This window comes from Marmota flaviventris, chromosome 2, assembly GCF_047511675.1.
Source record: "Marmota flaviventris isolate mMarFla1 chromosome 2, mMarFla1.hap1, whole genome shotgun sequence".
Classification (NCBI taxonomy): Eukaryota; Metazoa; Chordata; class Mammalia; order Rodentia; family Sciuridae; genus Marmota; species Marmota flaviventris.
The window spans coordinates 36,382,258-36,396,848 of NC_092499.1; the positions used below are offsets into that span (position 1 = coordinate 36,382,258).

Genomic DNA, 14,591 nt, shown 5'->3' on the forward strand with positions numbered 1-14,591 from the left:
AGTATAGAAAGCAACCTGAGTCTAACATCTCTACACAACATTACCCCACTTAGAAAGAAGTCTGAGAGCTGACAAATTAAAACCTATCTGCAATTATCCATATTTTTAGCATAATAAAGTCTTAACATTCTGTTGCCATAGAGATCAGTAAAGAATGAAGGAACCCCACAGAGCCCTGCCCATGAATTCAGGCCTTCTCCTTTGGTTGGTTCCTAGGCTAGTAAGCTAGCTAGGTTCTTTCCCACCCCTTGTTATACAGAGCAGGCAGGGGAAGGTGTAACTCCCCTTAGGCAGGGCTATTCCTGAAATACTCTGCTCTCTGGAAATTCACCAGTCCCAAGCCTGTTCTCAAGCAAAGCTATATGAAAAGCAAGGATTCAGAAATAATAGATGAAGTCAGGTCAGGGAAGCCCTGATATAATATAATGTCCAGATCCTTTTAGATAGTGGATTGGGATACAGAAGGTGAAAGGTAGGCACAAAACCTACAGGGTAAAACTGTGAGCTTAAGAGACTTTTTTGGTACTTAAGCTCCTCAAGATCACAAAACACCTCAAAGAAAGGTATAGAATGTGCTACTGTCACACTGCCATCTGGTGGAAAGACAAGCTTTGTCCTTAGGCACAGACAGGAGTCAAAAGTCTATTCAGAGGGCAGGCAGGTATGAAGACACTTGAGGTGATGAAGCCCTGGCAAGGTAGTGCACGCCTGTAATCCCAGTGACTTGGGAGACTGACGCAGGAGTTTCAGAAGTTCAAGGCCAGCCTCCACAACTTAGTGAGACCCTGTCTCAAAAAATAAAAAGGGCTGGGGATGTGACACAGTGGTAAAATAAACCCTTGATTCAATACCTAGTACCTGCCCCCACCACACAAAAAGATGACAATAGATGGAGACCATGGCTAAGAATGGAAGGTAGATACAGATGGGGAATTCCACCAGATGTGAGCCTTCTATTTTTTTCCATAAAGGTCAAATACAATAAAGAAAAGGCACTGGTATTATAAATGTTTTATATATCTCCCTGGAACCATCATGGTTTTGGCTCCGAAGTTTAACATCAGAACAACACACCAACTGAGACCGCATGGACAGCAGCAGCCACAACAGGGAGATTGGCTTTTATATAAAGTTTATATGTGTGTGTATGTATGTGTATGTATATATATATATATATATTTATATAATTTTTTCTTTTATATGTACATAGACACAAGGATATAAAATCAAGTGAGAAGGGCTCACCCATACTCAGGTAGGGGATGGGAGTGGCTTTAACCACCATGGTTGAAACATCAGTAGAGGCACATAGGAAGTGGTGGAAAATAGCAGCCTCCCCTCCATCCTCACACCCTAGGCCAAAGGGAGGACTTGAGAAGAAGGACAAGTGTACAAAGGAAGATGGGAAGGTATCCCACCTTTTACTTAAACTCCTGAAAGCCCCTGAGGCTTCATCCCAATTGCCTGGCAGGATAGATCACTACTGTGCCTCCCAATAAGATGATGAGCCTACAGTAGTAGTTCTGGCTTCAAGCTATAATTAAGCTGAGGCCTGAGCCAGGTGTCATAATGTACATGTCCATATCCATGCTATCTGCCAGGGTCCTTAAAGCAAAAGTCCAGCACCTTCAAAGTGCACCCCGTAACTCCAATGTCCTCTATATTCAGAGATCCTGTGATAGTTTATAGGGTAAAAATATAGGAAGAGAGGTTAGGTCCTATAGTTAATGCCCTATGGCCTTCCCAATGGAGGAAGAATCATTCAGAAGTGATGGGAAAGGGAAAGAAGGTGGTCTTGGGAAAAGATACACAAAGACAAAAGTGTTCAATGCAGGTGTAGATTGTTCTCTTCAACTGGGGGCTTTGCTCAGCAAAGTCCATTCCCAGTGGGGCATGGGCAGGAGCTCTTCTTGTTGTCTTAAGAGTGGCCCCAAGTTCCTCCGGAATCAATGTCCATGCCCTCAGGATGGCTTGGTCCACAAATGGAAGACAGGGCAGTAGAAGGAGAAGAGAGTGGCAGGACCCAGAGGGTACAGAGAGGTAGTGCGCTGTGCCACTGATTTACCTGTGACAAGGAAAAGAGGTAAATGAGAAGCCCAAAGAAAAGGGAATAACCAAACAATAAAATGAGCTAAGCCTTGAGACTCACATGGTTTGGGGGGTAAAGAGGCTGGAAAGCTGGAAGCACTGGGATGCAATTGCCTGGGAGGCAAGGCTCAAAGCTGGACTCAGAGCTAAAACAAAGACATGTAGAGTGATTTGAGTGAGCAAAAAGCATTCCTTTCTTCCAAGCACCAACCCTTCATTCCCTTTTCCAAGCCTATGTCTACCAGTCAGAGCTGCTGGGTTCAGGGCCCCCAAAGGAACTGCTCCATTCAGTTGTAAGGCAGCAGCTTGGGCAGCAGCAGCTGTGGTTGGCAGCTGGATTCTAGAGCCTAAAAGAAGAAGAGGTGGGATTAAGTACCAATCCTTGATCTAAAATTCAACCCTGTGTTCTCCACCCAGCAGATACTCTACCTTCTGCCAGTTTGGCCACAAGCTGCAAACGTCCACCTGCTGATCCCAGATCCAGCTCTTGATCCCCATCAGGAAAAGTGATGTCTGTGCCACCATCCAGCCGCTCAGTCACTTGGCCAACCCTCATAGGTCGACCAGCAAGTTCAAAACCATTCAACTGTTCCAGGGCCCGCCGGGCACACTCAGAGTCAGAGAACTACAAGAAACCCAGGCTGTGTCAGTCAACTCCTGGTCAGACATGTTCTCAAAGCCCCACTTAACATTCCCTGGTCCCGCTATCACAGGAAAGTTACATATTCACTATAGTACAAAATTTTCTTTCCCAGGGAATGTAACCTAAGATCCCCACTGCCTCAAAATTATCGTCTGAAAAAGACTGAGTGGCAACCACTTTTCAATATTCCAGCTCCATTAAGATATCTACCAATGCAAAAAGTATATCACCTGTAAGGAATCTAGCCTGACAGGCTGTTTTACAAATGGGAACGTAAAATGGAAGTAAAGTCTTCTCAGTTTTTCATTCATCCCTCAGGCTTAGTAAGTTTTAGTTCTCAATCAAGTACTAGGAATCCGGGACTCCAGAGCCCAGACTCTGGGACTCCAGAGCCCAAGCCTAGGAAGAAACACACTGTGGTATTGAGAGCAGACAGTATCCTCATCCCTACCCAATGCTGGCAATTAAATGATGGGCAGACAGTCTCTGCTCTTTAGTCCTTTTTTATCAGCCGCACCCGCAGTACCCAGTTTGAAGATTCCCAGTTGGCTGTTGGTATGTCAAGGCTGTTGACCAAAAGGCAGCAACAGAAGCCTTTCCATGTGTGAGTCACACAGAATTAGAAATCGTTACTTGCCACTAAGGAATCATCAACACCACAGCTGGCTTTGTTTACTCTGGTATTCCTTGCTGTAGGGCCTGGCATGTGGTACTGACAGTACCTAGGTGGTGGTGTAGGTGGCTTGCTTTTACTGGATACTTCTAAGGTGAGCAATTCCCATGACAGAACACAACCTACTGCTCTCTGCCCTGTAGGCAACTGTGAGGGCATACACTGTCTGGATTAAGCCCAGAAAATATCAGTTTCTATCCAATTTTGTGGCTGGCAGCCAGTTCTCAAACTGGAGTCACAAAAGGCTGGAAGAACCAGTTATAGGAAGTAGAAACAATTTTGTTGGGAGAGTCAGGAAAAGGCTGCCCATTACTAGGGCAGCCTCACTATTCTTCCTACAGTGTTGTTCCTATAGTGGTGTTGTTCTCAATGGAGAAACTGCTTCAAATGAGGTAGTGCCAGGGGGGAGTATTAACTTCCTATTCCCATCCTTATCATAAGAATGCACTGATTCTATAAATCTGTCTTTAAACACCCATGCCTAACCTCCCTCATGCCCCCAACCTTTTAGCTGCAGCCTGGAAACATTACTATTACCCAAAGAGCAAGATGCAGCACCAGGGAAGCTGGTTGAAATTCCTGGACACCCCCATACCAAGGCCACTGACACAGTGTAGGAGCAAAGCCAAGATCTCAAGCAATGCACTCATCTCAAGGGGCAGAAGGCTAGTCCAAGCTTCAGGCACCAGGATTTATGGGTCACTTAGTTCCTAAAGGAGGAGGATGAAGCTAAGCTGCAAAATCAGACAAGTGGAAAAACCCAAAGAAAAATTTAAAAACTAGAAGACAAGAGACTCACCGTAATAAAACCATAACCTTTAGAACGGCCTGTATCTGAGTCTTTCATCAGGATAATATTGTCAATCTGCAGAGGAACAGGAAGGAATTATTAATTATATTTTCAGTAGCCCACAAGCTTTCATCTCTCTTACTCAAATTATTCTAAATACCTCTCTCTACTTCCGGATAACAAATTATATCTTCCCAAATCACCTCCTTTTTTTTAGTCATCAATGAACCTTTATTTTATTTATAAGCAATGCTGAGATCGAACCCAGTGCCTCACACATGCTAGACAAGCGCTCTCCCACTGAGCTACAACCCCAGCCCCCCAAACCTTCTTTTAAAAAGAGACAAAGGCAGGGTGTGATGGTGTGCACCTGTAATCCCAGTGACTTGGGAGGCTGAGGCAGGAGGATTGTGAGTTCAAGGGCAGCCACAACAACTTAGTCCCTCAGTCACTTAGCAAGAACCTATCTCAAAAAACTTAAAAAAGGGGGCTGGGGATGTGGCTCAAGTGGTAGCGCGCTCGCATGGCATGCGTGCAGCCCGGGTTCGATCCTCAGCACCACATACAAACAAAGATGTTGTGTCCGCCGATAACTAAAAATAAAATATTAAAAAAAAAAACTTAAAAAGGGTTGAGGGGCTGAGGCTGTGGCTCAGTGGTAGAGCATTTGCCTAGCACGTGTGAGGCACTGGGTTTGATTCTCAGCACCACATATAAATAAATGAATAAAATAAAGGTCCACCAACATCTAAAAAATAAATAAATAAATAGGATTGAGAATACAGACCAGCAGTAAAGTGCCCCTGGGTTCAAACCCCAGTATCAAAAAAGACAAAGGCCATCTTTTTCAAAAACACTTTTTCTAACTAATCTTACTTAATCTGGACCCTCTTATTTGATTTTATTGTGCCTGACTTGGTTTTCTACTGATCACCATGATTAGAGATAGAACCTAACTTTCATGCCATGGACCCATTTGCCAAGGACATATGCAATGAGTTAATCATAATTAGACAGAAGAGCAGTACATGCACCTACTCCACATTTTTCTCCTTCTTTCTATCTTTTTTTTTTTTTTTTAAGTTGTAGATGAACACAATATCTTTATTTCATTTATTTATTTTATTTTTATGTAGTGCCAAGGATCGAACCCAGGGCCTTGAACATGGGAGGCGAGCACTCTACCACTGAGCCATAACTCCAGCCCCATCCACATTTTTCAATCCCCTTCACAAGTTTTCCTTTCTACTCACCTTGCCAAAAGGCTCAAAGATGCCCCGGAGCATGTCCTCAGTGATATTAAAGTGCAGGGAGCCCACATAGAGGCGCATTGGTCCACCAGTACCCTTCTGCAGATTGTTGGCCATGGCTGCCAATCGGTTTTTCTCAGCCTAAAAAAGTAGAAATACATGATGGGTTGTGTTCCACTTTCCTACCCACCTTTTATTATGTCACCTTCTTAACCTGCTCACCTGTGAGGCCTGTACAATGATAGGTACTCCCAGAAGTCGTTGCCCAGTCAGCCCAATGGCCAGTGGCACAGACTGCATTTCACAGAATTCCACATACGCAATGCCTTTAGAACGACGTGAGTTCCGATCTGAGATGATACGCACATCACGAACCTATCCCGGGACACAAAGAAAATCCTGCTGAGAATAAAGGTAGATAGATAGAAGATAAATTACTCAGAGGAACACTGAGTTGGGAAGGTTACCTTGCCAACAGCAGAAAAAAAGTCCTCCAGGTCTCGAGGCCGGATACGGGCAGCTAATTGCATACAGAAAACTGTGCGGGCATCACGCTCCTCAGGGCTCAGATTATCAATTGGCTGCCTAAAACATAAAACATGTTGAGACTGCTCCTCTCAATCCTTGGTTACTTTCTCCAGTTAACCCTCAAGTAAAACACATTCCTATAGTTTGGCTCTACCAACATTTTATTCATATTTCACAATCCCTAAAAGTGCTCATTATTAACCTACCTGACCGGGCTCTTCTCTTTGAAATGAGGGCTCTTACTATGTCCATACCTACGTCTAGAAACAGAGAAAAACAAAAATAAAACTTTATTCAATGCTGGGTCTTTCATTATGAGAAAACCAGATTCCAGCACCTCATCTCATATATGAACTAGTAATATAGGTTGAGCATACCTAATCTGAAAATTGAGGATTGCAGTCAAAACATAGGCATACTAAAGTGCATTAAAGTTACCACCAATCCCATAGTATCTCATTATGTATATGTAAATATTATAAAATTGAAAACAATCCAGGATCCAAAATACTGCTGGTATCAAGCATTTCACCTAGGAGTACTCAACCTGTACCATCCCTCCAGTGACTGTGCAACCTGCCTATCACAGTGGGTGATAAGCACCCTCAGGCAGGATCCACAGTACACTTGTTGTAGCCAGAGTAAGACAGAAGGGTGACATTGTTTAGAAATGGTGATACCCAGTGGGAAGTGGAGGACTCCTATAGCGCACACGATCTTCACGTCGCCGGTCTCGACTTCGCGACTCACTATTATGTCGCCGATCCCAGCTACGGCTGCGGCTGCGGTGATGACGCTGCCGATCTCGACTTCGGCTGCGACTATTTCTCCGTCTATGCCGATCCCGTTCTCGGCTACGACTACAGATAAAAATAACCTCTTCTGAACTTTAACCTATAGCCTTCCATGCTATCTTCCCATTTTAACAATTCCCCAAATCTGGGCTGGGGTTGTGGTTCAGTGGCAGAGCACTTGCCTAGCATCTGTGAGGCACTGGGTTTGATTCTCAGCACCACATATAAATAAATGAATAAGGTCCATCAACATGTTTAGAAAAAAAAAAACAATTCCCCAAACCCAACAGTTCCCAAAATCACACACCTGCGCTTTCTATCCCTGCTTCTACTATGACTCCGACTCCTCTTCTTCCTGTGAAAGAGCAGAAATTCTTACTACTGAGAAAGTTTTATTATCTTTCCCAAGGAAAAAGAATTAGAATAAGGACAGAGTGAAACAGAAAGCACCAAAAGACCAAAGCCCAGAAGATGATCTGGCAGTAGTTCACAGTAACTGCACAACACCAACTTACACAGAGCCCTGATTGCTGTCAGTCATCTGAAGTGGCCAATTTCCCCCCAAAGCCAAGCAAAAGTTGGTGTTTCCAAATCAGGGGTCCTCTTGCTATTTTATTCAAATGAAATATATCGATGCTAGGACTGATCCACAAATCTACACTGGAAAGCGAAGACTAGAAGATCATTAAACCAACTCACCAATGTTTCCATGACCCAGTGGAGCCATTACTAAATGTCAGCAGTCTTAAGAGCCACCGCCTCCCTATTCTGGCCGTTTCTCCAATGGATGCCGTTGTTTCCCTTCCCCAAGTTGCCAACCCGTTTCTTCACCCCACACTCACTTGCTTGTCTCCCCAGTGGTGGTGCTCACACTGGTACCACTGCCACTGTTGCCGGTGTTGCTGGTGGTATTGCTAGGACTGTCCTTTTTAACCTCTTTCCTTTGCTGCTCATCCTGAGGAGTTCGCCAGGAAAATATCACAAGGTACAAGGTGGCAGACACACAGATTCCATTGGGCAAAAAGAACAAAGGTGGACAAGGAAGAAATCAAAAGCTCTCGATTATCTAGCCAGTTTTGGAGCACCTGGATCTCCTAACAAGGGGAATAATAGAGGAAGCAAGGAAACTACCAAAAAGGAAGAGATCAGAATGACAGACTTTGATGTCAAATGTCAGCTACCTAACATCTGTTTCACTGACATTATGTCCCAGGAGAGTGAGAAACTGGCGCTGGTCTGAGGTTCACTGACTTTCTACTGTCACTGAGAGTTACCAGCAAAGCACATGATACCACCACCACATTATGTGCCCACCCCTGGCTTTCAGGGTCCTCTCTAAAAGAATGGTCCTTGAGTACAGGTCCCCAGCAAAGATTACGAAAGACTATGCCTTTTAAGAATAGTCACTGAGCATAATAAACAAGCAGGGAAAGAAGATTCACAAAATGTTTCAACCGATGATCCACAACTGCTCTTTCTTATTAACCCAATTCCAGGAGTGAGGTGGGGAATATTACCTCCTCTTTTTTATAGGGAGCTTCCAGCATGGCCTCAATCACTATATCAAAGTCATCAGATGCCATCGTGTCAGATCTGAGGAGAAGATATTAAAACATAAAAATCTGATTTATATTTTTCCTTCCCTTCTAGCACCACATTCCTTTCCCCCTCCAAGAAACAGACTTCAGGAATACAGTTCTTTTTCTTAAAAATTTAAAAGGATCTTACCAGCTATTGTTTATCCTACATTTATTTTTACACCCTACAGATCTAAACTAGTTATGCTTTGTGGCTTAGAAACAGTCAAGGGTCTATACCACAATGTTAAGGAAAATAAGTCAAATTCAGAAGGCTAAAGGTCATATATTTTCTCTCATACTGGGGAAAAGGAAAAGAAAGGTAGGGGCGGATCTCTTGAAAATCAAAAGGAGATCTGTAGAAGAAAGGGACCGATGTTTGGTAGGGTGCTGAGGAGTGACACTGGCCAAATTATATTGTTATATTGTGTATCTTGTGCATGTATGAACATGTAACAAATCCTACCAATATGTACCACTAAATATGGGGAAAAAAAGAAATGGTCATGGGTCTAGAAGGAAACTGAATACCCAGGTAGAGACAAAATACAATATAACCCTTATTCTGTGAAGAGAAAACACTGTCAAATGTTTGTTTCATTTTGGGGGTACCGGGGACTAAACCCCAGGGTATTCTACTACTGAGCTATATCCCAAGTCCTATTTTATTTTATTTAAGACAGGGTCTCACTAAATTGTCCAGTCTAGCACTGAACTTATGATCCTTCTGCCTCAGCATCCCAAGCAGCTGGGATTCCAGGCATGTACCACCACACCTAGCGGAAAATATTGGTACTCAAAATTACTATTCACTTTACAAGGGACATTAGGCTTCCATTCTACTGTTTAAAATTTCCACCTGGCTAACTGGCTTAAATTTATAATGTAAAAGGAGACTAATAGGGGCTGTGGCTGTGGCTGTGGCTCAGCACTTGCCTAGCACATGTGAGACACTGGGTTCAATCCTTAGCACCACATAAAAATAAAGGCATGTTATCCATCTACAACTATAAAAAGTTTTAAAAAAGATACTAATAAACTTAAATCATAAAAATAGGCACACATTTCCAATAAAAAAGTAAAGGCGCAAGACCAAAAATCAGAAGCAAGACAAGGCAAAACCAGAATGATGCAAATTTGCCTTAAGCTCTTCCGCACATGACCCAAACATCAATAATTAGGGCCTCATCACTAAGCATTTTCAGTGCAACATAAACTAGAGTTTAAGCAAGTCAGAAATATATTATGATTAAGTCAGGCATAATAGCACACATCTATAATGTCAGTGACTAGGGAGGCTGAGGCAGAAGGATCGGCAAGTTCAAGGCAAACCTCAGCAACTCAGGCCCTAAACAGGACTTTGGCTCAAAATAAAAAATTAAAAAATAGATGGGGATATAGCTCAGTGGTAAAGCATCATTTGGTTCAATCCTTAGTACCCACCCCAAAATACATATATGTGCATACGTGTTTGTGTGTGTGTGTATATATATTTTTCTTTCTTTCTTTTTTTTTTTTTAGTTAAAATCGCTTAACCAATTCCACTTTGAAGCCTTTCTGTCTGGAAGACATGGAAAAAGTGCTCACATCCCCCAAGCTTTCACATCTAGCATCTGTCTTCACTCAGGTTGTTTATCAGAGGTCTTTCAAATCAGAAAAGCAAAGATACCAAACAACATTAATATTAAAAATTATTGCTTTGGAATTATTGGATGAATCTACATGGATGATTCTCAAAATAATGATGCTGAGTAAAAGAAATCAGACCAAAACACTGAATAATTCCATTTATATAAAATTCTAGAAAATTCAGACAAATCTACAGTCACAAAAAGCAGATCAGTGGTTGTGTAGGTACAGGAGCAGGTGAAGAAGGGCTGGGAGGAAAAGATTTTAAGAGGGCATAAGAAAACGTCTGGGAGTAATGTTTTATGGGTGTTTACACATAATAAGACCCAACCAACTGCACATTAATGTCTACAGTTTTACTGTAGACATGTAATTACTTATACATCAATGATACTGTAAAAAGAAAACTAACCTGAGGAATTTCTATCAAAATCACTTTCCATATCCACAAAAGCTTTATCTTCCTTAAAGCAGGTAATGCACAATCCAACAGTACTATTCTGATTGCCCTCAAAGCCCATACCCTACATTGATGCTTCAGTATGTGTAATGATTATACCTACCTACCTCATATGAATTGTGATTTCTAGGCACTGTTTTAAGTATATTATAGAGATAAGAATCTTAGAAGAAGATGAAAGAGGATGAAAATCAAACCAAAATCAAATAGGTGTCTAAAACCCAGTGAATTAAACTCTCATAACAGCACCTAATGATTATTTAGCAATCAAAGGTAATATATGCTGCAGATAATATCTGACCCATTCACAGATTTTTTTTTAATGAGATTTTTTTCAACTGTATAAAGTCAAATAGCTCAAATAAAGGGGTTACTTCTTGATTACAGAGGTCTTCTGACTCCAAATCTAACAATTATATCAGGTTACCTCTTTCGTTTGGTTTAAACTTAAAAGAAATAAAAAACAAAACAGCATACTGAAATATTTAGTTTTAAATATAGATCACTGAACATAAATGTTCTGATAGGTTTATCAAAACAGTCCCATTTGTCACACCTTCACAGCTTCTATATCTGTGGCTATACAGTATATGTTTCAAAATATCACAAACTACACTAATGACAACATGTATTATCTGGCCCACTGTGGAAAAATGGGTCTAAAAATAAGTTTTCGACCTTAAAATCATTTTTCAGTTACTTTGCCTGCCAAATCTACAAAATTTTTTTTAATATTTATTTTTAATTGTAGTTGGATACAATACCTTTATTTTATTTATTTATTTTTATGTGGTGCTGAGGATCAAACCCAGGGCCCCCCATGTGCTAGGCGAGCACTATACCACTGAGCCACAACCCCAGCCCCAAATCTATACAAATTTTCTAAGTGTTAAAAACTCTTGGGCTGGGGATGTGGCTCAAGCGGTAGCGTGCTCACCTGGCATGTGTGCGGCCCGGGTTTCATCCTCAGCACCACATACAAACAAAGATGTTGTGTCCGCCAAATACTAAAAAATACATATTAAAATTCTCTCACTCTCTCTTTAAAAAAAAAAAAAGATTAAAAAAAAAAAAAAACTCTTCTTTACAATCCGCTTTTTCCTCTCTAAATTAAATGCTTTTAATTTCAAGAACTGCTATCATTGAGTGGAATCATAAAGCACAGGTAACAAAACATACAAAAACTTTCAGTTAGGGGGCTGGGTGTAATACAATGTGCTTAGAATTTTAGCATGCTGGAGGCCCTGGTTCAATCCCCAGCACCAAAAGAAAAACAAAAACAAACAACAAAAACCCCAGAAACTTCCACCAAAGTTGATAATCCTCTCCAAATGAACTCTATGTATGAAATTTTCATCCTGAAACACATCTGAGTACGGACATATTGTCATGTGCCATATAAAGTTGATTCTGTCAATGGACCATATATAAGACATGGACCATAAGATTATGCTGTTTAATAACAGTAGGGGCTGGGGTTGTGGCTTAGTGGTAGAGTACTTGCCTAGCATGTGTGGGGTACTGGGTTTGATTCTCAGTACCACATAAAATAAATAAAGGTCCATTGACAACTAAAAATATTTTTTAAAAAATAACATAGTAGCCCTCCTAGTTTGTGAAAGTACACTCTGATATTTTAAATGGGAGGAAATTGCCTAATAACACATTTCTCAGAACATACCTCATTGTTAGGCAATGTATGACTGTAGAACATGTTAATGTGAAACTGGCAGTCTCTCTGGGTTGTGTCTTTTTAGATGTCCTAAAAGCAACAAGGTGCCAAATATACATTTTTAGTTTGGTAGTTTTCCAATTCTATATCCCAGTTTATGGGTCAAGGTGCACTCAATCCCATCCATATATACACACCAGTGTATGTTTCCATCTCTGATCAAAAAACTACATCAGAAGCTTACAACCACTGCTGTGCTTGAACTTTGTAAACACCACTGTTGAAGGGGCAAAGAAGAACCACTATTCAGGAAGAATACACCAAATCCTGGAGTCACTGGACTGATGGAAGCACCATTTCCTGGATTAAATCACTGAGGCGGAATAAACAACTCCAAAACGAAAGGCAGGTTAATTAATAACAAGAATTAGACAAAAAGGACTACCCTCCCCATGTTGTGTAATGATCCAAAATTGCTCTTTTAAAAATGGTCCTATAGGGCTGGGGCTGGGTTCAGTGGTAGAGCGCTCGCCTAGCTTGTGCGAGACCCTGGGTTCGATCCTCAACACCACAAAAAAAAAATAAAATAAAATAAAGGTATTGTGTCCAACTACAACTAAAAAACTTTTAAAAGTAAAAAATGGTCCTGTAAGGGCTGGGGTTGTAATTCAGTGGTAGGGCACTTGCCTAGCATGTGTGAAGCGCTAGGTTCCATCCTCAGCACCACATAAAATAAATAAAAAAGGTATTGTGTCCATCTGCAACAAAAAATAAAATAAAATGGTCCCATAAGTAACTTGTACCATCGTTGCAAATGCCAGCGTCCCAGTGCTCCAACCTCATGAGGCCTCACCATAAGCTAGAGAATGTGTGTAGTCGAAAATTAAAAGCTCACAGAGGCCAACACATTAAACATAAGTTTTCAAGGAACTGGGAATTGAGGAAGAAATCTCAATCCCCTTATCTCTGAGTGGTGGCACCAGGCACCAATGGTAGAAAGATTATATGGGTCTTCTCAGACTGCGGAGGGTCAAAGCTCCCTCCCCAGAATGAGCGACCTTAAGTGCCACGGCAGGGAGGTCCGGAAAAGCGATGTCACTGGCATCCTTGAAGCCGCATCTTTACCGGTATAAGTTACAACCATGAGATGCCGATATCTAAAGTCACGCCAGTGGGCTACATTTAGATAGTGAACGTTTCCAGAACAAAATAAACAAAAAGTTGGGTTTTCTGTTTTTGTTTTTTTAATTTTAAGTTTGCCTGATTTGCTCATGACGCCATTTTCTGCCTGTGACGTCAGGGGGAGGCGCCGCACAGCAACGTCACACATAGGTGACGTAGCGGCGGGGGACACAGTTTCGGGGTTTCTCACCAGTTCCGGGTCCCCGCAGGGGGGTCCCGGTTCTCTCCGTTCCTTTAGGTGTGTGTGGGGCGCGAAGCTCAGCTATATCCTACGGTCTCCGCTAAAAAAAGCACAGCAGTCAGACCTGCTCCTCTTCCCGCAAAATGGCGGCACCTCCGCTATCTTCCAGAACCTTCCGCAATCTGCGCATGCGCCGGAAACAGGCGCTGGACCTCATCTCTCTGGTTTCGCGGCAACAGTCCAAAGTGAGGGTTTTCATTGGCTAAAACTCTTAAGTACGGGTGGAGCGAAACGTAAATGTCTCTTAGCAACCATCAAGTTACCACTGATTGGCCAGCTTCTGAGAGACTCAAGGAAAGTGAAAACCCCTTTGGTAGTTGCCTTCACTCTCTCATTGGCTAAGTGACTTGCGGAAGGTGGGGAAACCAGGTCCAGAACAAGAGGGAAGGGCCCACCTGTCCCATTCTGGGTACTAGCACGGACTGGGCCTAAGCGGCGGGCGGAGCCAACGTGGAGGGACAGAGGGTGGAAGGATGTCCTTGGCAGTCTCTACTGATTTGCGAGTGTCTGTCCTCCCAGAGACTGTTTTGTGGAGAGTAATTGTCTTGTTTTCTCATGGGGGATGTAGGCCTGCACACCCCCTTTCTCAGGCAGCTTTTTACCCAACACCTCCTGACTCGGGTACTTGGGACCTGTGAAACGTAGTCGTGTGAGATTTGTCTGCCATGTTCTGCGTAGTCCCACACATTCAATTCAAATCATTGCTGGCCCCCGCCCCCCCCCCCCCACCTCCCACCACAAGGTAAGTTTGAGACTGTTTCTCAGTATATTTCCTTGGATTCAGTAGTATTTTGCCCTCTGACCAGGGATAACTGAGCCTACTCACACTTTCCAAGGGCTTCGACACAATGGCTGCCTAACATAGCTGGTATAATCAGCTGGTTATATCGTGGAGTCAGAGGACCTGATGAGTTCTGATTCAACCCCTTTCAAATCCAGGGACGCTTTACCACTTAGATACATCCTCAGCTCTTTGAGGCAGTCTCTCTTAAATTGCTGAGGCTGGCTCTCAGCTTGGGATTCTCCTGCCTCAACTTCCAGGTCGCTATGATTACAGGCAGGTG

At 42.4% G+C, this 14,591-nt stretch overlaps 1 protein-coding gene across 8 annotated transcripts; it reads right to left on the bottom strand.

Moving 5' to 3' along the window:
* Window positions 1-996: 996 nt before the first annotated feature.
* Rbm23 (RNA binding motif protein 23) lies at window positions 997-13,657 on the bottom strand. 8 transcript variants are annotated; one of them, XM_071607749.1, is made up of 16 exons: window positions 13,477-13,657; window positions 12,302-12,495; window positions 12,114-12,194; window positions 8,284-8,359; window positions 7,609-7,721; window positions 7,074-7,121; window positions 6,653-6,832; window positions 6,179-6,232; window positions 5,912-6,029; window positions 5,667-5,819; window positions 5,448-5,585; window positions 4,204-4,269; window positions 2,518-2,713; window positions 2,331-2,435; window positions 2,150-2,234; window positions 997-2,065 (listed from the first exon to the last, which is right to left on the bottom strand). In XM_071607749.1, exons 3-16 carry the CDS (start codon window positions 12,116-12,118, stop codon window positions 2,062-2,064), a joined length of 1,341 nt encoding a protein of 446 aa, XP_071463850.1. In that variant the 5' UTR covers window positions 12,119-12,194; window positions 12,302-12,495; window positions 13,477-13,657; the 3' UTR covers window positions 997-2,061. The 8 variants fall into 8 exon arrangements, with proteins under 8 accessions (XP_071463850.1, XP_027775870.2, XP_027775867.2 ...); XM_027920069.2 differs by lacking the exon at window positions 12,302-12,495; XM_027920066.2 differs by having other exon boundaries at window positions 12,114-12,495.
* Between the last annotated feature and the right edge of the window lie 934 nt (window positions 13,658-14,591).

Coding starts and splice junctions, on each gene's coding strand:
- Rbm23 (XM_027920066.2), bottom strand. CDS start 12,223: ATGTATATTTGGCACCTTGTTGCTTTTAGGACATCTAAAAAGACACAA. Junction 5,586..5,666: donor TCATTGTACAGGCCTCACAG/GTGAGCAGGTTA, acceptor CTACTTTTTTAG/GCTGAGAAAAACCGATTGGC. Junction 2,235..2,330: donor GAACCCAGCAGCTCTGACTG/GTAGACATAGGC, acceptor TCTTTGTTTTAG/CTCTGAGTCCAGCTTTGAGC.